We start from the raw sequence: 19,560 nt of genomic DNA, 5'->3' as shown, positions 1-19,560 counted from the left end.
TTAGGATTGGCAGGACAGAAGACAGGCAGATCAAAAGTAAGTGGAATCAGAGCCTGTGATGGGCAGAGCCAACTAATTCTAGATTTGTTCCCATCCTCCTCCTTTCTGAGTTCTACAAGGGCGACTTGGAGGCAAAGGAGGAGGAAGGTGACAGGCAGCACCATCTCTTAGAGTGCTTGTAAGTAGGAAGGCAGGTAGATGGGGGTTGGCTAAGGACAGACTATGGTCAGAGAGGCAGTGCCCCATCATTCACCCTAATGGACCAGCCTCTAATATTGCAATATTCCTGGCTGCTGAGAAATCCAAGGAAAATAAGAGAAAATAAGGAAGGGGGTCCCAACTAGAGGAGTAAGAGTTAGCCATTGGGCTATCTATTATGGGTGCAAGCATTCAGTAGCATGTATTTGAACTTGCTGAGTGAGTGCAGGAGGGAGAAGGGGATCTTGATTAAGGGGAGTATTGCTTGGGAGTGTGTGCCTCTGACCACCGCCAGATAGAAAGATAACAGGGTGTTTGGGGATTCCTACTAAAAAAAATGGGGGGGGGAGAGAAGAGAAGCAAAAACTACTTAGGATAAATTATGTGGGAGACCCTTATGAGCAAAGACAGAGAAATGACATCAGAAGGGAGGTTTCCTTCCAAGATAATTTAAGTAATTTCAAATCTTTGAACAATTGGGAGAGGCAGCATTAGTGAGGCTAGGGTGTTTCCTGGGTGGGTGGGTGTTACCCAATGGGGTACCTCAGAATCCCTGCCGAAAAAAGATGCAAAAAGGGAACATGTATTCAGAGGAAGGAGAAAGCATACTGGGAGCTGGCAGGGGGGGGAGGGGGTTGTTTCCCTGTTAAGAGGGCTGATATTTTGGTATTTGATGTGTGTATGTGTGCGTGTGGAAGAGGAGGTGTTTCCCTGCTGGGTGTAATATTTCCTGCACAAATTAAGTAGCAGTGCTGTCAAGGCAGAGGCTATTGGGAAGTGCTTGAATAAAGGGATGCAGGTGTATCTTGGGATGGGGGCGCGGGAGGGGGCTTGCAAGGGGAGGGGGCGCACTCACCAGTGCAGGAGCTTGTGCTGCAGCTGCCCCGGGCGGCGCTCGGACGAGCATTGTAGGCACCACATGGCTGGCTGCGCCCTCCACCCCAGGACCCCCGCCGCCGCCACTGCCGGGGATTGGGAGTGGGGGGATGGGATGGGGAAACCCGGTCGGGTCTCAACAGCAACAGCGGCTCCCCCAAGCCCCAGAGCAGCCCAGCCGCCGCCGCTCCTCCATCCCTGCCTCCGTCGCGCAAAGCAGAGGAGGAGCCGGGATACGGCAGGGACCGCCCTCGGCCCGAGATTCCTCCCCCCCCCCGCAATCCCCTGCCATTGTCTGCCCCCAAAGTGACGTTCCCGCCTCCCAGCATCAGCATCTCACGGGCTGGGGCTCCTGAGTTGTTGTTCTCTCTCTCCCTCTCTCCCTGCCCCCCCCGTCCGTTTTTGGATAAGGAAATAGAGACTTGAGGATCCTGGGTTCTTCTGTCTATGGCATGCGCAGCTGGGGGCTTCAACGATTATAGGTCTAAAAGGGTCTCCAAGACTGCCTCGACGAAGCTGTCAGGAGCCAGGGAGGGGCAAGTCTCCTGGATTTTGTCCCCAGGTCTTTTTTTTTCGGAGAGGGGGAGGGAGAAGGAGGAGATCCGGGTTGGGAGTTGACACTCCTGCTTTCTTTTAAAATAAATATCTGCTTGCACGCTTTGCACATGCTTGGGGACACATCTCCATTAGAATGGCCACACGAGCCATAAATACAGATGTCCCCTCCACCGTAAGGGCATAAGAAGAGCCCTGCTGGATCAGGACAAAGGCTTTTCTAGCACAGAGGCTAACCAGTACCCATGAGAAGACCACATGTAGGACATGAGCATGTAGCCTTCTGCTGCTCTTTCCCTCAGCAACTGATATTCATACTGCCTGTGTTACGGGAAGAAAGAGATAGCCAACATGCCTAGTAGCTGCTGAAGTAGCCTTATCCTTCATGGATATGTCTAATCCTCTTCTCAAGCTGCCCAGTTTCATGGCCCTAACTACATCTTGTGGAAGCAAATCCCATAGTTTAATTATCTGCTATGCAAAGAAGCAAGAACGAGTGTGGCGTAGTGGTTAGAATGTTGGACTACTACCACCACTTACCATGAAAACCCTATTCATAGTGTCACCATAACTCAGAATCAACTTGAAGGCAGTCCATTTCAATTTTTTTTCATGCAAAGAAGCATTTACTTTTGTCTGCCCTAGTTCTCCCAACATCCAGCTTCATTGGATGAGCCTGGGTTCTGATATTATCGTATTCCTAACCACTTTCTCCACACCATGCTGAATTTTATACATTCCTATCATGTCTCTCCCCCCTTTACTCACCTTCCAAACTAAAAAGCCCCAAACATAATCTTTCTTTGTAGGAGAGATGCTCCTGTCCCTTGATCATTTTGACCACCCTTTTCTGCACCTCTTCTAGCTCGACAATATTCTTTATGAGGCGCAGCGACTAGAACTGAACACAGAACTCCAAGTATGGACACACCATAGATTTGCAAAAACACATTTTCATACTAGCAGTTTTATTTTCAATTCCTTTCTAAATTATCCCCACTTAAAACATTTTCCCCCAATTATGAGGAAGTCGGGGAGTGTGATCCAATAGTTGTTGTTGTTGTTGTTATTATTATTATTATTATTATTATTTATACATACATACATACATACATACATACATACATACATACATACATACCCTGCCTTTCGGCCAAAGGCCCTCAAGTTAATAGTTAAAGGATGGTTGCCAGCCCACCAGGCCTCTACAGCTTCATTTTAAGATTTAATTTGTGCTTGTTTCAATTGTATTTTTGTACCCTGCCTTGGGACCACCTAGAAGTACAAATGATAAAAAATAAATAAAGAGGTTGCTTTCCAAAATGGAAGTAGGCACTAAATCAGGGAGAGCAGCAGGTAGGTTGCAAGACACCAGCGCTCTGAAGCCAAAGGGAGTCTCTTGCAGCGTAACTGAGACAGAATGAACACCCTCATTTTTTTAGGAAATCAATAATTGGCATACATACCTAATAGAGTGCCTTGCAAAATAATCAGATCCCTGACCAATGCTCTTGTATTACTGAATTACAAATGGAACATTGTAATTTCATTCTGTATGATATTTTATTTTGAAACACTGAAACTCAAAATCAATAATTATAAGGTGTCATTGGTTTTATGTTGGGAAATGTTTGTAAGAAACATAAAAAACTGAAACATGTTGCTTGAGTAAGCATTCAACCCCCACACATTAATATTTGGCAGAGCCACCTTTCGCGGCAATAACAGCTTTAAGTCTTTTGGGGTAGGTATGTACCAGCTTTGCACACAGTGTCAGATGGATTTTGGCCCATTCTTCTTGGCAGATTTGCTCCTGGTCGTTCAGGTTGGTTGGATGTTGCTTGTGGACCACAATTTTCTAAGAGCACCAAAGATTCTCAATGGAATTGAGATCAGGACTTTGACAGGGCCACTGTAGGACATTCACCTTTTTGTTCTTGAGCTTGCTGCTTCAGCCTTGTGCTTGGCCTTGTGCTTGTTGCTTTGGCCTTGTGCTTGGGATCATGGTCCTGCTGAAAAGTGAATTTCCTCCCAAGCTTCACTTTTTGAGTGGACTAAAGTAAGTTCTCTTGCAGTATTTCGCTGTATTTTGCTCCATCCATTCTTCCTTTCATTTTAACAAGATGCCCAGTCCCTGCTGATGAGAAGCATCCCCACAGCATGATGCTGCCACCACACTTCACTATAGGGATGGTGTGTCTTGAGGCATGGGCAGTGTTAGGTTTGTGACACACATAGAGCTTTGAGTTTTGGCCTAAAAGCTCTATCTTGGTCTCATCTGACCACAAAACCTTTTCCCACATTGTAGCTGGGGCACTCTCATGCTTTCTGGCAAACTCCAGACATGCTTTCAGATTGTGCTTTTTGAGTAATGGCTTTTTTCTTACCACCCTCCCATACAGGCAAGTGTTATGTAGAGCTCTTGATATGGTTGCCTGGTGCATTATAACTCCACTCCCAGCCATTGAACTCTGTAGCTCCTTCAAAGTAATTGTTGGCCTCTCTGTGGCTTCTCTCACAAGTCTCCTTGTTCGAGCGCTGAGTTTTGAGTGATGGCCTTTTCTTGGCAGTGCCTGGGTGGTGTGATGCAGCTTCCACTTCCTGATTATTGATCCAACTATGCTCACTGGGATAGCCAGACACTTGGATATTAGTTTGTACCCTTTTCCTAATCTATGCATTTGTATTACATTATCTCTCACTTCTGTAGAATGCTCTTTGGTCTTCATTTTCCTTCAGATCCACAGCCTGACCAGTGATCCTTCAACAGTGGGGTTTTCATCCTGACAATGTGACAGCAACATGAATGGTTCACAGGTGGAGGCCAATGGCAAGGTAATTGTGTCCTCGATTCATCTGTGTAAACTGGGAGCTTCCACAGCACAGGGGTTGAATACTTACGCAAGCAACATGTGTCAGTTTTGTATGTCTCTTACAAGCATTTCCCAACATAAAACCAATGTCACCTTACAATAACTGATTTGGAGTTTCAATGTTTCAAAATAAAATACTGCACAGAACAAAATTACAATGTACCATTTGTAATTCAGTAATATGAGAGCATTGGTCAGGGGTCTGATTACTTTTGCAAGGCACTGTATATAGGTCAAGTTGGTTTATAATAATAGCCATTCAGCCCACCCTTTCTTACTCTCCAGGCTCTTCCGAGACCTGGGGATGGGTTGTCCCCCCCTTTTTTTAATGGACTTATTCTTGCTCCCTTTTAACAGCAGCCCCAAGCACAGAAATGTAGCAGATTGTTGTTTTTCCTGACAAAGAGATAAGCGGCAACACTTCTGGGTATCAGGCTGCTATGAAAGGCAGAGGCAGGGATAGAACCTAAGGGTCCTGAACTACAGCTCCCTTTAGCCTTTTTGGATTTTGTTTCGTTTCATCAGTGCTCTTGTGCTTTTGTGTACATTGGGAAGCACGGCATCTTCTGGTTTTCTGCCTATCATGCACCTCTGTGGGACCCAGGCTTTCAACTGGGGTCTTATTGCCAGCTTTAGAGAGGAGCTAGGGATGTGGGGGGAGGGGAATAAATGGGCAGCTAAGCAATGACGGCCAGTGGTTGACAGCCACCTTCAGTGGCAAATTTTGAGCGCCAGTGAAAGCAGCAGAGCAGGAGGCAGATAGATCTGATCCATGGGGCATAACCCCAGCAGGAAGTTCTCCTGCACAAGCCTTACTGAAAGGAACAAGATCTATGTGGACCGCACACTCATGCTCTTGCCCAGCTCACTTCATTTTAATGGAGCTTGCTCAGGAGAACTTCCCCGGAAGGGGGGAGGGGGAGAATATGTGTGGAGGGAAAGTTGCATTTAGGTTGTCTGCCCCTCTGTCTGAGGACAAGGGGGAGCAATGGGCCCAGATGGGTCCCTATGTATGAGCCATTCATCATGAAAGGGGAGCATGTTAGCCAATGAGAAGAGTCCTTGTCCTTTCATGCTGATCGGAGCCAATCAGAGTGAAAAGAGGCATGTCGGCCTGAGAAGACTCTTCTCAGTAGCTAACACAAACCTCCCTTTTCATGCTGATTGGCTACTATGGAAGCCTGTTGTAGTGGACTCAGAGACAACACAGAGAGCAAGGGAAAGTGGAAAAGGCGGTATGGCTGTGAGGGTCTGGCGTCACTATCGTGAAGGGACCCCACACTTCTGAATTTGCCACTACAGTACTGCATCTACCTTCAATGTATAACATCCACCTTTCCAAGACAAGGTTATGTTCACTTCCCCTTCCTCATTAATTTGATGCCACCAAGGGTGTTCTGGGGAGGAGGAAGAAAGGGGGTGCTTCCCCATCGTGGAATTTGAGATGTAACAGTGGGTGGAGTGGGTTGTCCATGATCTATAGTAACAATTCATAGACTGTCCCTCCCTCCCCCCCCGTAATATTTCTGCAGACACTTTTGGATGCCACCTTCTTTTCACTAGGTAGATGAAGGGGAGGTGAGGTTGAAAATGCTTCCTGTCAAGTCTGAAGTTTGGGGATGGGTGCTGAAGAAAGGAATAAACTGAAGGGATAATTTACCAAGGAAACCAGAGTCAGGAAGTACAGTGAGGAATCATTTTGTGGAAAAAATCATTTTGCTATCTGCGCCTTGTTCCTTGCTGCCACTCCTCTCATGGATGGGTTCCTTGTTGCTCATCTGCTGTGCCCACTGGCCTGTGTGTGTTGTTCAACGCCAGATCGGTACACAATAAGACCACTCTCATCCATGATTTGATTGTGGATGAAGGTGCAGATTTAGTGTGCATTACTGAGATCTGGATGAGTGAGCTGGGAGGAGTTGATCTGACCCAGTTTTGCCCACATGGATACTCGGTGCTACACCAGCACAAGCTGCAGGGACGGGTGGGAGGAGTTGCTGTGGTCTACAGAACTTCCATCTCTGTCACCAGGAAACCACTCTATCTTGGAGCTGGCTGTGAGGGCCTGCACCTGGTGTTGGGCCGAGGAGACAGTAAACTAGGGTTGCTGCTGGTGTACCATCCACCCTGCTGCCCAGCAGCTTCTCTGACTGAGCTGGTGGAGGTCATCCCGGCTGTGGTGTTGGAGGAGCCCAGAATGATAGTGCTGGGTGATTTCAATGTTCATACTGAGGCTGCCTCTAGTGTTCTGGCTCAGGACTTCATGGCCTCCATGATGACCATGGGGTTGTCTCAAATTGTCACTGGCCTGACGCATAGGGCAGGGCACACCCTTGACTTGGTTTTTGCTCTAGATGGAGGAAGGGGTGGTCTGGAGATAGGGAGGGTGGATGTCACCCCATTGTCATGGTCATACCACTTCCTGGTGAAGTTTAGACTTATGGCTCTGATCCTTCCCTGCAGGTGTGGTGAACAGATTAAGATGGTCCGCCCCCGGAGCCTAGTGGAATCCACAGGATTCCTGAATGCCCTGGGGGAGCTCCCAGTAGATAGAGCAGGTGACCCTGTTGAAGCCCTTGTCATCCTGTGGAACAGCGAGGTGCGTCGGGCTCTTAACACAGTTGCACCTGAGCACCCTCTCTGGCATTGTGGAGCCCGGTTTGCACCTTGGTACACCAGTGAGTTAAGGGCAATGAAACAGGATGGACGACAGCTAGAACCCAAGTGGCGAAAAACATGCTGTGAGGCTGATCAGGCACGAGTAAAACATCATAACCATGCCTACTGTGTGGCGGTGAGGGTGGCAAAGAAGGCCCACTTCTCTGCCTCCATCGCATCCTCAACTAGCCGTCTAGTGGAGCTTTTCTGTATTGTCAAGAATCTGTTGACATCAACTCCAGGAAATGGCATTTTAGACCCTTCGGAGGTCCACTGTGAATTGTTTCCAAGGCACTTTGAGGGTAAAGTTGCTTGCCTCCGTAGCAGTCTTGATGCCCCCTCCACATCTACTGTAGTCCCCGATGAGGTGTCCAATGCAATGTCTACTGCAACGTCTTGGGAATGGTTTCAGTTGATGCGGCCTGATGACATGGACAAGGTGCTTGCAACGATGCGGCCAGCAACATGTCCTCTTGACCCTTGCCCTTCTTGCCTTATTGAACCATGCCAAGGGGGTTTGACCGAGTGGATCCAGAGTGTATTTCTCCATAACATCGGAATCGGGAGAGGCCATGCAAGCCCTGGACCGCTGCCTGGACTCGGTGGTGGGCTGGATGAGGGCCAATAAACTGAGTCTGAATCCTAGCAAGATGGAGGCACTGTGGGTTGGTGGTTCCCGAGTTTGGATGATTGGTCAGTTGCCTGCTTTGGATGGGGTCGTACTCCCTCTGAAAGAGTAGGTTTGTAGTCTGGGGGTGCTTCTGGATCCATATTTGTTGCTAAAGGTCTAGGTGACCTCTATGGCTAGGAGTGCCTTTTACCAGCTTTGGCTGACAAGACAGCTGCGGCCTTTTCTGGACCAGGATAGTCTGACCACTGTTGTACACGCACTGGTAACCTCCAGGCTGGATTACTATAATGCGCTCTATGTGGGGCTGTCCTTGAGGTTGGTCTGGAAGTTGCAGCTGGTGCAAACCGCTCACTGGGGCAGGGTATCAGCAACATGTCACCCTGCTGCTGAAAGAATTGCACTGGCTGCCCATTTGCTACCGGGCCAAGTTCAAGGTTCTAGTTTTGGTGTACAAAGCCCTATACAGCTTGGGACCAGGATACCTGAAAGACCGTCTTAGCCCTTATATCACCAGTCGATCACTGCATTCTGCAGGTGAGGGCCTCCTGCAGATACCATCTTATCAGGAGGCCCGTTGTGCACAACATAGGAAACGGACCTTTAGTGTGGTGGCACCTACCCTGTGGAATTCCCTCCCCTTAAATATTAGGCAGGCGCCATCTCTGTTATCTTTTCAGCACTGATTGAAGACTTTCCTCTTTCAATAAGCCTTTCAAGTTGAGACCTATCCTAGTCTGCATCTGTGTTGGAATTGCTTTTAATACGTTTTTTTCCCTTTTTTCCCCTCTAAACAATATGCTTTTTAAAACCCTTTTTATTTAAGATGTTTTTTTTAAGCTTTTTTAAAGAATGTTTTTAAAGTTGTTTTGTTTTAATATATTGTAAGGTCTGTTTTTATGATGTTTTAAAGTGTTTTTACTGCTTTTGTTTTCTGCCCTGGGCTCCTGCTGAGAGGAAGGGCGGGGAATGAATGAATGAATGAATGAATGAATAAGAGCCCAGACCATTCTAGACAATGGGCCTCTCGGGTCCAGCATCCTTGCTTCCAACACTGGCCAGCCCATTTGGGCCTATAGAAACCCCATAAGCAGGACATGAAAGGCAACTGTCCTCCCATGTTTATGGCTGCAAGCTATTGAAATCAAACATTCAGATAAGTGCAGTGGAACCTGGGGAAGGAGTCCTCTTTGTCAGGAGGCTAAGCCCAGAGAAGGGCATGCAGTGGAAACAGGAGGCAGAGCCCTACACTACCACCATTGAGTCTCCTATGGTATACAATTTTTTCCCCCAAGGCTGAGGACAAAAATGGGCTTGCTCTTTGCTTTTTCAGTAATGGCACAAAACCAAACCAAAATTAAATTAAAATGACTTGTGACCACCACCACTATCCCGGTCAGGTGGCAAATGCAACTTTACTTCATTTGTTTACTCTTGGCATCTGGTGTTCAAATATCTCAGAATATGGGAGGTTCCATCTATCCTTCATGGCTTATTGCTACTGATAGACCTAACCTCCATCCATTCCCTTTTCGAGACATCCATGCACACTGCCAGAGACTGATGACTCCTAACGCTGCCCATTCACTGGTCTTCTGCTGCAAGTTACATGCAGAATTGCAGCGCTTCGTGGGGATATAGCATTTTTCATGTGTCTGCCTTCTGTTATCATTAATCTACTTGAGTCCCAGTAAGAGCAGCAAGGCAGGAGGCAGACAGATCTGACCCTATGTTAGCAGGGAAGGGACAAATCACCCAAACACACCCATTTTAAAACCTTTTTGGAAAAAAAATTAATTATGTAGTCCAAAACACTGTGATAAACTGATGCTAACCAAAGATTTGAAAAGCTGAGCTTTGTTTTGTTTTTAAATCAATTATAATTTGCACTAAAATGCTTCTTTATTATTTTTTAAATATAGGGAAAAATCACAAATTTAACAGTCAAATCCTATATATATCTACTCATTGCATTAAATCTCTGATCAAGTGGGTATAGAACTGAAGCTTTAAAAAGGCTGGTTAAAAAAAATAGATGCAGATAAAATGGCACTGACCAGAAATGTTGTACTAAAGGTATGGCAAAGTATAGAGGTGGGCAATAGGCTCACCCATGCTGAATCTATCATTCATTACATAGGTCAAAAATATATGCCTAAAGACTACAGAAAAGAGTAGCAAGGTGACCTATATTTGTGGAGACTGTGTCATTCTTAATTTAAAAAAAACCTGGATGGTCTGTGTCTGATAAAAGATGGAAGAAGCATAAGGAAAACACAAGACAACAACATACTGTTGCTATTCCACAGTCTGGAAGAAACCTAGGTCAGTAACTATCATCATATCTTGTGGTAATAAATTCCCTAAGTTAATTGTTATGTGAATACTTTCTTTTGTCTGTCCTGAATAAAATGCCCATAAATTTCATCTGGTGACCCCCCCCCCAAGTTCTAGCGCTATGAGAGAAGGCAAAACTATATCTCTATACACTCTTTCCACACCATTCATAGTTTTAATAATGCTGCAGGCAAGCACACTGGCACTCACACAGTTAACAGACATTCACCTATTTATGTGGTTACATGAGACAAACTCAAAGACAGGAACAAAATAACAAACCTGCACATCTACACATATATATGCCCTTAGATGCATCAGTATCTGACACATGTAAGACTATATACACTGACTAAAAAAATAGCTGTGTCTATGTGTAATTATGTCTATGCTAACATATGTATGCCCTCTCATGAGCTGTGTGGATGCTATCGGAAACCATGCTCACATAATGTTCAAAATGCAGGTCCACTCCTGGCCCAAATCTCATGTGCACTTGTGAGAATGGAACCTTACCCACATTCACACTTGCACACACAAACAGGAAAACAGCAAGAAAATAGCTATATGCTCAGAAACCCATCTAGTACTTGCAAGCCTTCAGTTGTCACACATACAGAGCGGCACTTGGAGGAAGCAGTCGGGCTTCAGGACTGGACACGGAACTGAAACAGCCTTGGTCGCTCTGGTGGATGATATGAGGAGGGCGTTGGATAGGGGAGAACATACCTTCCTCGTCCTCCTGGACCTCTCAGCGGCTTTCGATACCGTCGACCACGGTATCCTGTTGAGTCGTCTGGAGGGACTGGGAATAGGAGGCACTGTTTTACAGTGGTTCCGTTCCTATCTCTCCGGTAGATATCAACGGGTAGTGTTGGGGGATGAGGTTTCAGACCCTTGGCCCCTCAACTGTGGTGTGCCACAGGGTTCTATCCTCTCTCCCATGCTATTTAACATTTATATGAAACCGCTGGGAGCCATCATCAGGAGTTTTGGGCTGCAGTGTCACCAATATGCGGATGACACGCAGCTCTATCTCTCATTTAAATCTTCACCAGAGTTGGCTGTGGATACCTTGTCCAAGTGCCTGCAGTCCGTAAGTGGATGGATGGGAGAGAACAGGCTGAGGCTGAACCCCGATAAGACTGAGGTATTACTAGTGGGGGACAAGGGAAAGTTAGGTGATTTTGACCTGATACTTAATGGGGTGAGTTTGCCCCTGAAGGACCAGGTCCGCAGTCTCGGGGACATCTTGGACTCCCAGCTGTCTATGGAGGCTCAGATTTCTGCAGTGAGCCGGGCAGCTTGGTACCAACTTCATCTAGTACAGAGGCTGCGACCCTATCTTCCCATACATCTGCTCCCACGAGTGATACATGCCCTGATCTCCTCTCGATTAGACTACTGTAATGCGCTCTACGTGGGGTTACCCTTGAAGACGGTCCGGAAACTCCAGCTGGTACAAAACGCGGCGGCACGCTTAATAAAGCAGACCCGCCGCCGCGATCATATCACCCCAGTGTTGATTGAATTACACTGGTTGCCAGTTGTATACCGGGCCCAATTCAAGGTGTTGGTTTTAACCTTTAAAACTCTATACGGTTCCGGCCCAGTTTATCTGAAGGAGCGCCTCCAGTATCACCAAATATGCCGCCAAACAAGATCAGCCTCACAGGACCTTCTCTCGGTCCCACCGACTAAGACAGCTAGGTTGGTGTGGACCAGAGAGAGGGCTTTTTCGATCGTGGCCCCCACCCTCTGGAACTTACTTCCCTTTGACCTTCGGCATGCCCCCTCCCTGTTGACTTTTCGCCGAGCCTTGAAGACCTTGCTCTTCAGGCAGGCCTATGGGATGTCTGGGGTGGGTTAGGTTTTACACTGTATTAATGTAAGATGGTCTTCAGATGAGATGTTATGATATTAATAATGTGATGATTATGTATATGAGCAGATTGTGTTTTATATTGTATTTTATATTGTACGTCGCCCAGAGTGTCCGTTCAGTCGGACAGATGGGCGTCTGCTAAATAAAATTTTATTTTATTATTATTATTATTATTATTATTATTATTATTATTATTATTATTTATGTACATACATATACAAAGTGATAAAAACATTCAAACAGATTTTGACTTTATCTTGGCTTGTAACATGCACACTGAAACTATCACTCCTACAACTGTCAGACCATATTATCAACTTGACAATGCATATCAGATGGAGACATACTTAGTTGGGAGCAAGCCCCACTGAACTCAATGGGACTTAGTTCTAAGAAGACATGTATAGGATTGTGTTGCTGAAAACTGCATTTTTCTGTTAGACTCATTTGTGAGCACCTTAAGACATGACCCATTTATTTAGTCACAGAAGGCTATAAGCAAATCCAAGCGTACTATACATGTGTAACACACATCCAACATGTAACCCCTGCACAAACTTAAAAAACACAGTAATAAACTATAGAATAACCCGTCATGGTAAACTGTACATGTACAACCAATGCTCTCTCCATCTTATGGAAATATGCAAACAGTGGGCAGAGGGAACCCTCAAACTACTGCCATCTCCTCCGTCTTTACACCATGCTTCTACCCCACTTAAGTGTAACACACAGAGACTATATTTTCCCCTCCTTTTCTGTGATTGAACTGCAGCTGCCATCTCCCTTTGTTCCTTATCCTCAAACATCTGATGACAACAACAACACAGCTAGGAAATTATTGATGAGGCAGAGCAGGCCTTGGATGTGGTTGCCATGGGGATGAGCAGAGGGGATGAGATACTGGGTTGCTATGGATTCCACGTGGGGGAGGATGGGTACCATCATCACCATAGTGGTGTTATGGGAGTGGAGATGCTCAAAAGCTTTAAGAGGGAGGGTGTGCAACCTGGATTTGTGGGAAAAGTGGCCCAGAAGGACAGACAGACTACTCCCATTGGGGCTGGACTGTGGGAGGTTAAGCATGTCTCTATGAGCTAAAAGAAATACTAGACAAGGATGTGGAAATTCTCTCTGTACAAAGGGCATTCTTCCTTCCTTCATATATTTCCACAACACAGATGATGCTGTAGCCCTGTCCATGAAGTGGATATTCTACATCTCACCCCCATTCCTGCACATGGAGACACAAAGCAGTGGCCATGTGAGAGTGGAGGTTAGGAAACTCTGGCTGTAGATTCAGATGAATCTTGAGAAAAGCAAGAGGGGAAGGGAACGTGGGACTCCCAGCTTCAGTTCCCCAGCACATGTGAGGAGAATGGAATCTGGTGGAAACTGGGAGCCAGGTCTCCCACCTTTTATGCCTAAGCTCAAGGTTGACCATACTGAGAAGCAGATCCTAGAATCAAATCTCAGGTGGTTGTTTTTTATTCCTCTCTTTTAGTAGACATTACCTGTGCTGTATTTCCCTCCCCATGGCACCCCTAAATAGAACAGCAATTTGGAGTCGCCATAATTGTGGCATGCCTGCCCATTGTCATGGCAACAGCTCCAAAATAGCTATCTCACAGAAAGGCTCCAGGAAAAAAAACAGGGGGTGTCAGGCTGCTCAATAAATACGTTTTCAGTGCCAATTAACTCTTCTTACCATGCCAATTGCTGCTGGAGTTGAGATGATCATCACTATTCCTCTCAAGTCACATTGACTGTAGGAATGTGCACATGTTGGGGATAGTCAGCCCTGGTGTGTCTAGGGATATTATTCTCTCACATATATACAGACACACACCGGTGCCAACACAAACACTGACACATGCTCACCAGCACAGATAAATAAAAGACACATGCCTTCTGACATACACACAATAACATCAGAAGAGATATGCACACATTGACTCAACCATCAGCAGAGTCTTACTAACAAAACCACACACACAAATCTCTAAGGCTGCACGTTTCACAGATGCATCTACAATATACACAACAAAATATCAGAGGCACATAGTGCGATTGTCAGGCAAGACAAGGCAAAGACATGCACCTCACTGAACATACTCCACTGTACGTACCAACAAAGCACCAAGGCACATATACAAGATGCAAAACCAGAGAGACACACCAATTGCATTAAACAAAACAAAAAAGCACACAAATCTGACAGAAAAATGGAATACATTTCTAGCGGTCAGGCTTATCAACCTATATTAAATATGGAACATCCAGTGTTCAGAGGCAGAGTATCTCTGAACACAAGTTGCTGGGTGGCAAACTATTGGGGGGGGGGAAGATGCTGCTTTCATGTCCTGTTTATGAATTTCCCAAAATCCGTGGGGTGGCCACATTGGAAAGGGGATGCTGTACTAGATGGACCACTGGTTTGATTCAACACATCTTACACTCTTCAGTGCTTAGCTCTGTGAGTTAATATTAATAATACTATGTTGATAGAATACTTTGAAAATTCAAAATGCTTTGCATAACTGGCCAGGTTTGCTCATCACAATAACCCATAGTTTAAAACAAACTATGATTTAATGTGCTCATCTGGAGGGCCAAAGCTTCCCTGCACCTACTCCAAATCATCCCTAAATGTCACTTAGACAAAATTTGGTTGCAACTCTAATATACATCTCTCTTCCTGCCACCTTCAGCCTGGTGTGTTCCATCATTCCAGTTTACCCAGCTGAAGCCTTGTATTATAATCCACAAAAGGCAGCAGCTGCAAATCAGGTCACAAGGAGCAGCCATGGAGGTGCAGGTGGTCCTTTTCCTCTTTTCTTCTCTGCTGCTTGAGATACAGAACACAAAGGGCTGTGGATAACTACCTGTAGAACATTCCTGCTGGGCCTGCTTGTGCTGGGGAAGTTTGCCTCACTCTGGTATCTATTGGTTGGGTGAACACCTGCTAAACTCACCTGACATGACTGAATAGACTGGGATAACCTAACCCTGCAGAAGCTACTGGCCAAGGAGAACACCTCCCAAACAGTCACCCACATGCCAACATTTCCACACCCAACACACATCATACTCACAAAGGCCATATAATCAGTCACATGCACAAACCATAAATAGCCCATAGTTTCTTTCCCATATAAACACTGCATGCACAATTACTCTCATACTGGTGCAGCCAAACCAGCTCTTAGTATCTGTCTTGACTAAGGAAGCAACCCAGGAGCTCTGGTTCCCAGCTCCTTCCCCTGCTCTAAACCACTAGACCTTGTTCTTCTCCCACAGTAAGGAATGCAGTTCAAGTACATTTGTCTTTACCTTTAAAGTGGCTATTGTCAAGAATAGCTAACTTTGGTCAAGCTGAAATGGGCCACCAGAGAGGATTCTGGGAGCCCATGATTACCTAGGACTCCCTACTCAGTGTCAGGCAGGCAATTTGCACCTGGGCAGGGGGATGTAACTGATCCCTAGCTATTATCCTTATCAGCTTCCTAGGATTAGAAGTCAGGAAGAAGGGGGTGTAGATCAGAACTCCTGGGTGAGGCCGGATGGTTTCCTTATCTAAAAAGGCTTCAAAGGAGTAGACCCCTGCAGAGGTGGGAGATGACTGTTTGCTTTCCCCCCTCCTTGGTGACTGTTAAACTCCATAAAAAAGGAAGAAAAAACTTCCAAAAGAGTTCTCTATTTTCCAACTACTGAATCTGCCTGACATGCGAGAAAGTCTTTTGCAGGAACCAGGGATCTAGCTAGTAAGTTCTTTATTTTCCCTTTAGTCTGTATTGAACCTCTTACCTTTTGTCATGCCAATGTGCCTCGTGTAACCCATCTGTGGGTGATTATCTTTTAGGAAACAAACCGCTGCTCTCTTTTGTAAATACCAACTCATTTACATTTAAATAAATTCTCTTTTATAAGTGTTGGCTTGGAACTGAGGATTCTAAATCTAGTCCTTGGCTACTGAATGCTACTGTTACTGTTAGTTAACGAGGGTTAATCCCTTGGAATTCACATTGGGCTCTGAGGTCCCTTCCCTCAGAGAAAGGAACCTACCCAGGAGGGTGGTGGCAGTTACTACGGAAGTAATTACTCCTGGAAGAGGGAGAGTTACCTGGGAAGCAGTGGCCCAAAGGAGAGGGGCTGTTCTCAGAAGCAAAGACACACACACCCTTGGAGAACTAAGGACAAGGGACCCCAGGGGGACAAGTCTTTGACAGCTATGTGTACTACTTTAGAGAGGACCATCACTTATTTTAAGATCTCTTATTTTTTGAAGTGATCATTAGGGTCTGTATCTTTAAAAGTTGTGCAGGGGGAAGGAAGAATTTCACCTTGTGGTTTTTCCCATTAAAGTGTTGCACAAAAACCTGCACTTGGCTGGATTTTCTCTTCTCTTAAAGATACAGGATCAGCCTCAGGCCCTGAGCCTGGCAACCCTAACCCTGAGCATTCCTGAAAACGTTGGCTATGGAGCTAGATAAACACACACACAGAGAGAGACCAACATTTTTCAAACACACCATTTCAGTCATACGTGAGTCCCCCCCTCCTCCATTGTGTACCTTCTCACCCTTACATATTTTGCCAGTGCCAGCCCAACAGGAGCACCATTTCAAAAAGGGAATTTTCCACTCCTCCATTGTATTAGTCACATGTAATTGATCTTCTAGGGCAGTGGTTCCCAACCTGGGGTCCATGACCCCCAGAGGGGCTGGGAAGTCATTGGGGGGGGGCATGAAGAGCCAAGACAGGATTTTTTTTTTCAGTCTACAGGACTGCTGAAATAAACTCAGTAAGTAGGAGTGACTTTCACTCCCTGCTCCTTACCTCGCCCCTCAAGGAGACCAGCTGCTGATTGCTCTTCCTGAGCTCAAAATACCTTAACCCCTTAGGGAGAAAGGTAGCCCCAGCCTTTGCATGCTGTGTGTGGACCAGTGGCAGCAGCAGCAGCAGCAGCAGCAATAGCAGAAAGAGCGCACAGACATGACGGCGAATATGTACTGAGTGGGAGGTATGCATGTTTGTAGGGGGTCCTCTGGCCTTCTCACAACCCCTTCCCACAACCCACCAGACTCCTGCAATGTGAATGACACAGAAAGAGGCAGGCGGCGGCAGCAGCCCACTCTCCCTTCCCGGTGCATTTTCCTGTAGCCCCACACAGGCCACTACCAGGCTAAGGGGAAAGTGGTGGTGATGGTGGAGGGAGAGAAAAGGAGAGGTCACTCCTCACCCCTCTGCCTCAGAAAGAGAGGGAGAGAAAGAGGTGGTGGTTGAGGAGGATTCTCGCGTTCACTGTCTACTTCCCTCTTTTCCCTCCTCTGGGACACCCTCCCTTTGGTGCAAGGGGACAGGAGGGGGGAATGAAGAGGAGTGGGACCCTTTGCATTTGTTTGGAGGTCTCACTGCCACCACAGGTCACTCCAAAAAGAAAGCACCTAGAATGGACACACAGCCTATTTTACTCCAACCCTCCCTGCCCCTTCCTGTCCTCATGTCTTGAGTGCCCTCCTTCCCACATGGCTGCTTGTCTCCACTTCCAGCTGCCACCGCCTTTTTACTTGCTGCCTTCTTTTGACCCACCAAACCTCTCCCCCACCCACAACTTGACATGCCTTTCCTCCCTCTAACCCTGCCCCTTCCTTTGCATTATGTGTGTCTCTCTTTCTCTCTCTCTCTCTGCACATTCATACTCACTGCCCCCCGGCGCCCAAGTTTGCTCCCATTTTGATTTTGCATATAGATTTGTGTGAATCGTGTGTGTAAATTTATTATATATTTATTTGGCATTAATTTCCTGCAAGGCAGATTTCTCTCTTTTGCCTCTGTTTCTCCATCTGTATGCAAATTGTGGTGATGACCAGAGTAGCAGGGGGAGGAGGAGCAACAATTAATGTGTGGGGGGTCACAAAATATTTTGAGGTTCCAGAGCGGGTTCCATACTCATAAAGGTTGGGAACCACTGTTCTAGAGTACTGATGTCTTGACCATCTTACATGCTCTGAATGACTATTGTTATAAACAACTAAGTAGTCCTATGTGTAGGTAAGTATGCCAAAGATGCAAATAAATTTCCTTCTTTAAAAATTGGGTATGTGTTTGTTCTGTCTTGATGACTTTGCTATGGTTATAACTATGAGGTAGACAAAAGTACAGTAATCACAAGAAATGCTCTCAAATTCCCCCTGCCCCAAAATACTTCACTTCAATTATAACCAAGCAGACCTTTGAACTTTGCCCCCAGCCCAATGAAATCTAATCAGCCAAACTTGTGGCCCAAGACATTTTTGGCGAACCATTATAGCACAAAAAATAAGAGTTTTCAGCTTCCTGCAACACTCCAGTAACCTGTGAGCATAAAACTGGCAGCAACAACTATCACAATCCTAGACACTCTCACATGCCACTCTCATGATCCAACAGTTCTTTCCATGTAACTGTGCTTCCAAGAACAAGTTGTTATCCTGGCCACCTGGCCTGCATGAATCAAGTCTTTGGTGCAACAGCAGCAGTTCCAGCCACTTATAACCAGCTTCCAATGCAGAAAGTGCCTACCTGCTCAACATTAACACACACTGCTGTGTAATTTTTTTAAATGTAAGGTGGCTGCCAAAGGGTGTATGGGTAAATAGGGAAGACATGCAAAATGGGGGTGTGCATGTACACGGCTTTGCACAGGGCACACTGGACATATGGGAAGCAGCACAAGTCTGTCTTTCATTTCTTCCAACCCACCCAGTGCACCCCACATGAAATGCAGCATAACCCAGGAGTGACTATGCTGGGGGACTTTTGGGGGACCTCTCACTCATTATTCATAGAGAATGGCACCTATCTGGTTGAAAGGTGAGCACAAAGGTCTCCCATGCCCATTCCAGCCTGGCAGGCACATTATCTTCCCTAGGCAGATTAAGAAGTGCAGTCTTTAGCCCCTTGCTAACAGCAGTCTCTGGGCTTGGGCCCATTATAGGCTTGAAACGGAGGCAGCAGCTGCAATTTCCCCTTGCTTTTGCGGGTCCTGGAAACTAGCTGCTTCCTACACTTCCTGTCTATTGCCAACACAGAAGCAGCAGGAAGCTGTCACATAGGCACCACCTCTGCTAATGAAACAACAGCAAAACCACCTCATTCCAAATTGCCAGCCATTCATCAAGACGCCTCAGCATAGCCGCTCCTCACTCTAATTTCACTGCCTCATTCTTCTCACCTCCACCATGGACATGGCTTTGTCGCAGTCTTCAGTTCAGCATGTCAGGGGTGGTGGTTTCCAACTGGGACTCCCCACCCAAGATGCAGCTGAGTGTTCTCTTCCTGTCTGACCGCTTCCTCTTTCCAGTTCCTCTTCAGTTCTCCCCCTGCCACCCTATTCCCTTGAATACAAAGTCAGCACATAGCCTAACCCTTTACATGTTCTTCCCAATAATCACAAGGAGCATTGTGCAACTGCTAACTTTTGGTGCCTGAGGTAGAAATCCTCACTCATTGCTAACTGACCCAGAGCCATGCCACCGCAAAGTTTTCCTGCATGGCTCTGTTGTTGC

The 19,560-nt window shown here is 46.2% G+C and overlaps 1 protein-coding gene across 17 annotated transcripts in view; it reads right to left on the bottom strand.

The window, feature by feature from the left end:
- Positions 1-19,560, bottom strand: part of IQSEC2 (IQ motif and Sec7 domain ArfGEF 2) — a 162,768-nt gene that overhangs the window by 48,956 nt on the left and 94,252 nt on the right. Inside the window, exon 1 of one of the 17 annotated variants that reach the window (XM_061614017.1) lies at positions 19,144-19,197. The exons of 15 other annotated variants lie outside the window; for them this stretch is intronic. In XM_061614017.1, the coding sequence (XP_061470001.1) occupies positions 19,144-19,169 (26 nt within the window). In that variant the 5' untranslated portion in view covers positions 19,170-19,197. Of the gene's footprint in view, positions 1-1,054; positions 1,273-19,143; positions 19,198-19,560 lie in introns of those variants that run through there. One more of the 17 variants, XM_061614016.1, reaches the window with a different exon arrangement.

The sequence above is a fragment of the Rhineura floridana genome, chromosome 3 (genome assembly GCF_030035675.1).
Source record: "Rhineura floridana isolate rRhiFlo1 chromosome 3, rRhiFlo1.hap2, whole genome shotgun sequence".
NCBI classification, from domain to species: Eukaryota; Metazoa; Chordata; class Lepidosauria; order Squamata; family Rhineuridae; genus Rhineura; species Rhineura floridana.
The sequence above is the reverse complement of the archived record's forward strand: the minus strand, read 5'-3'. Positions and strand labels throughout refer to the sequence as shown.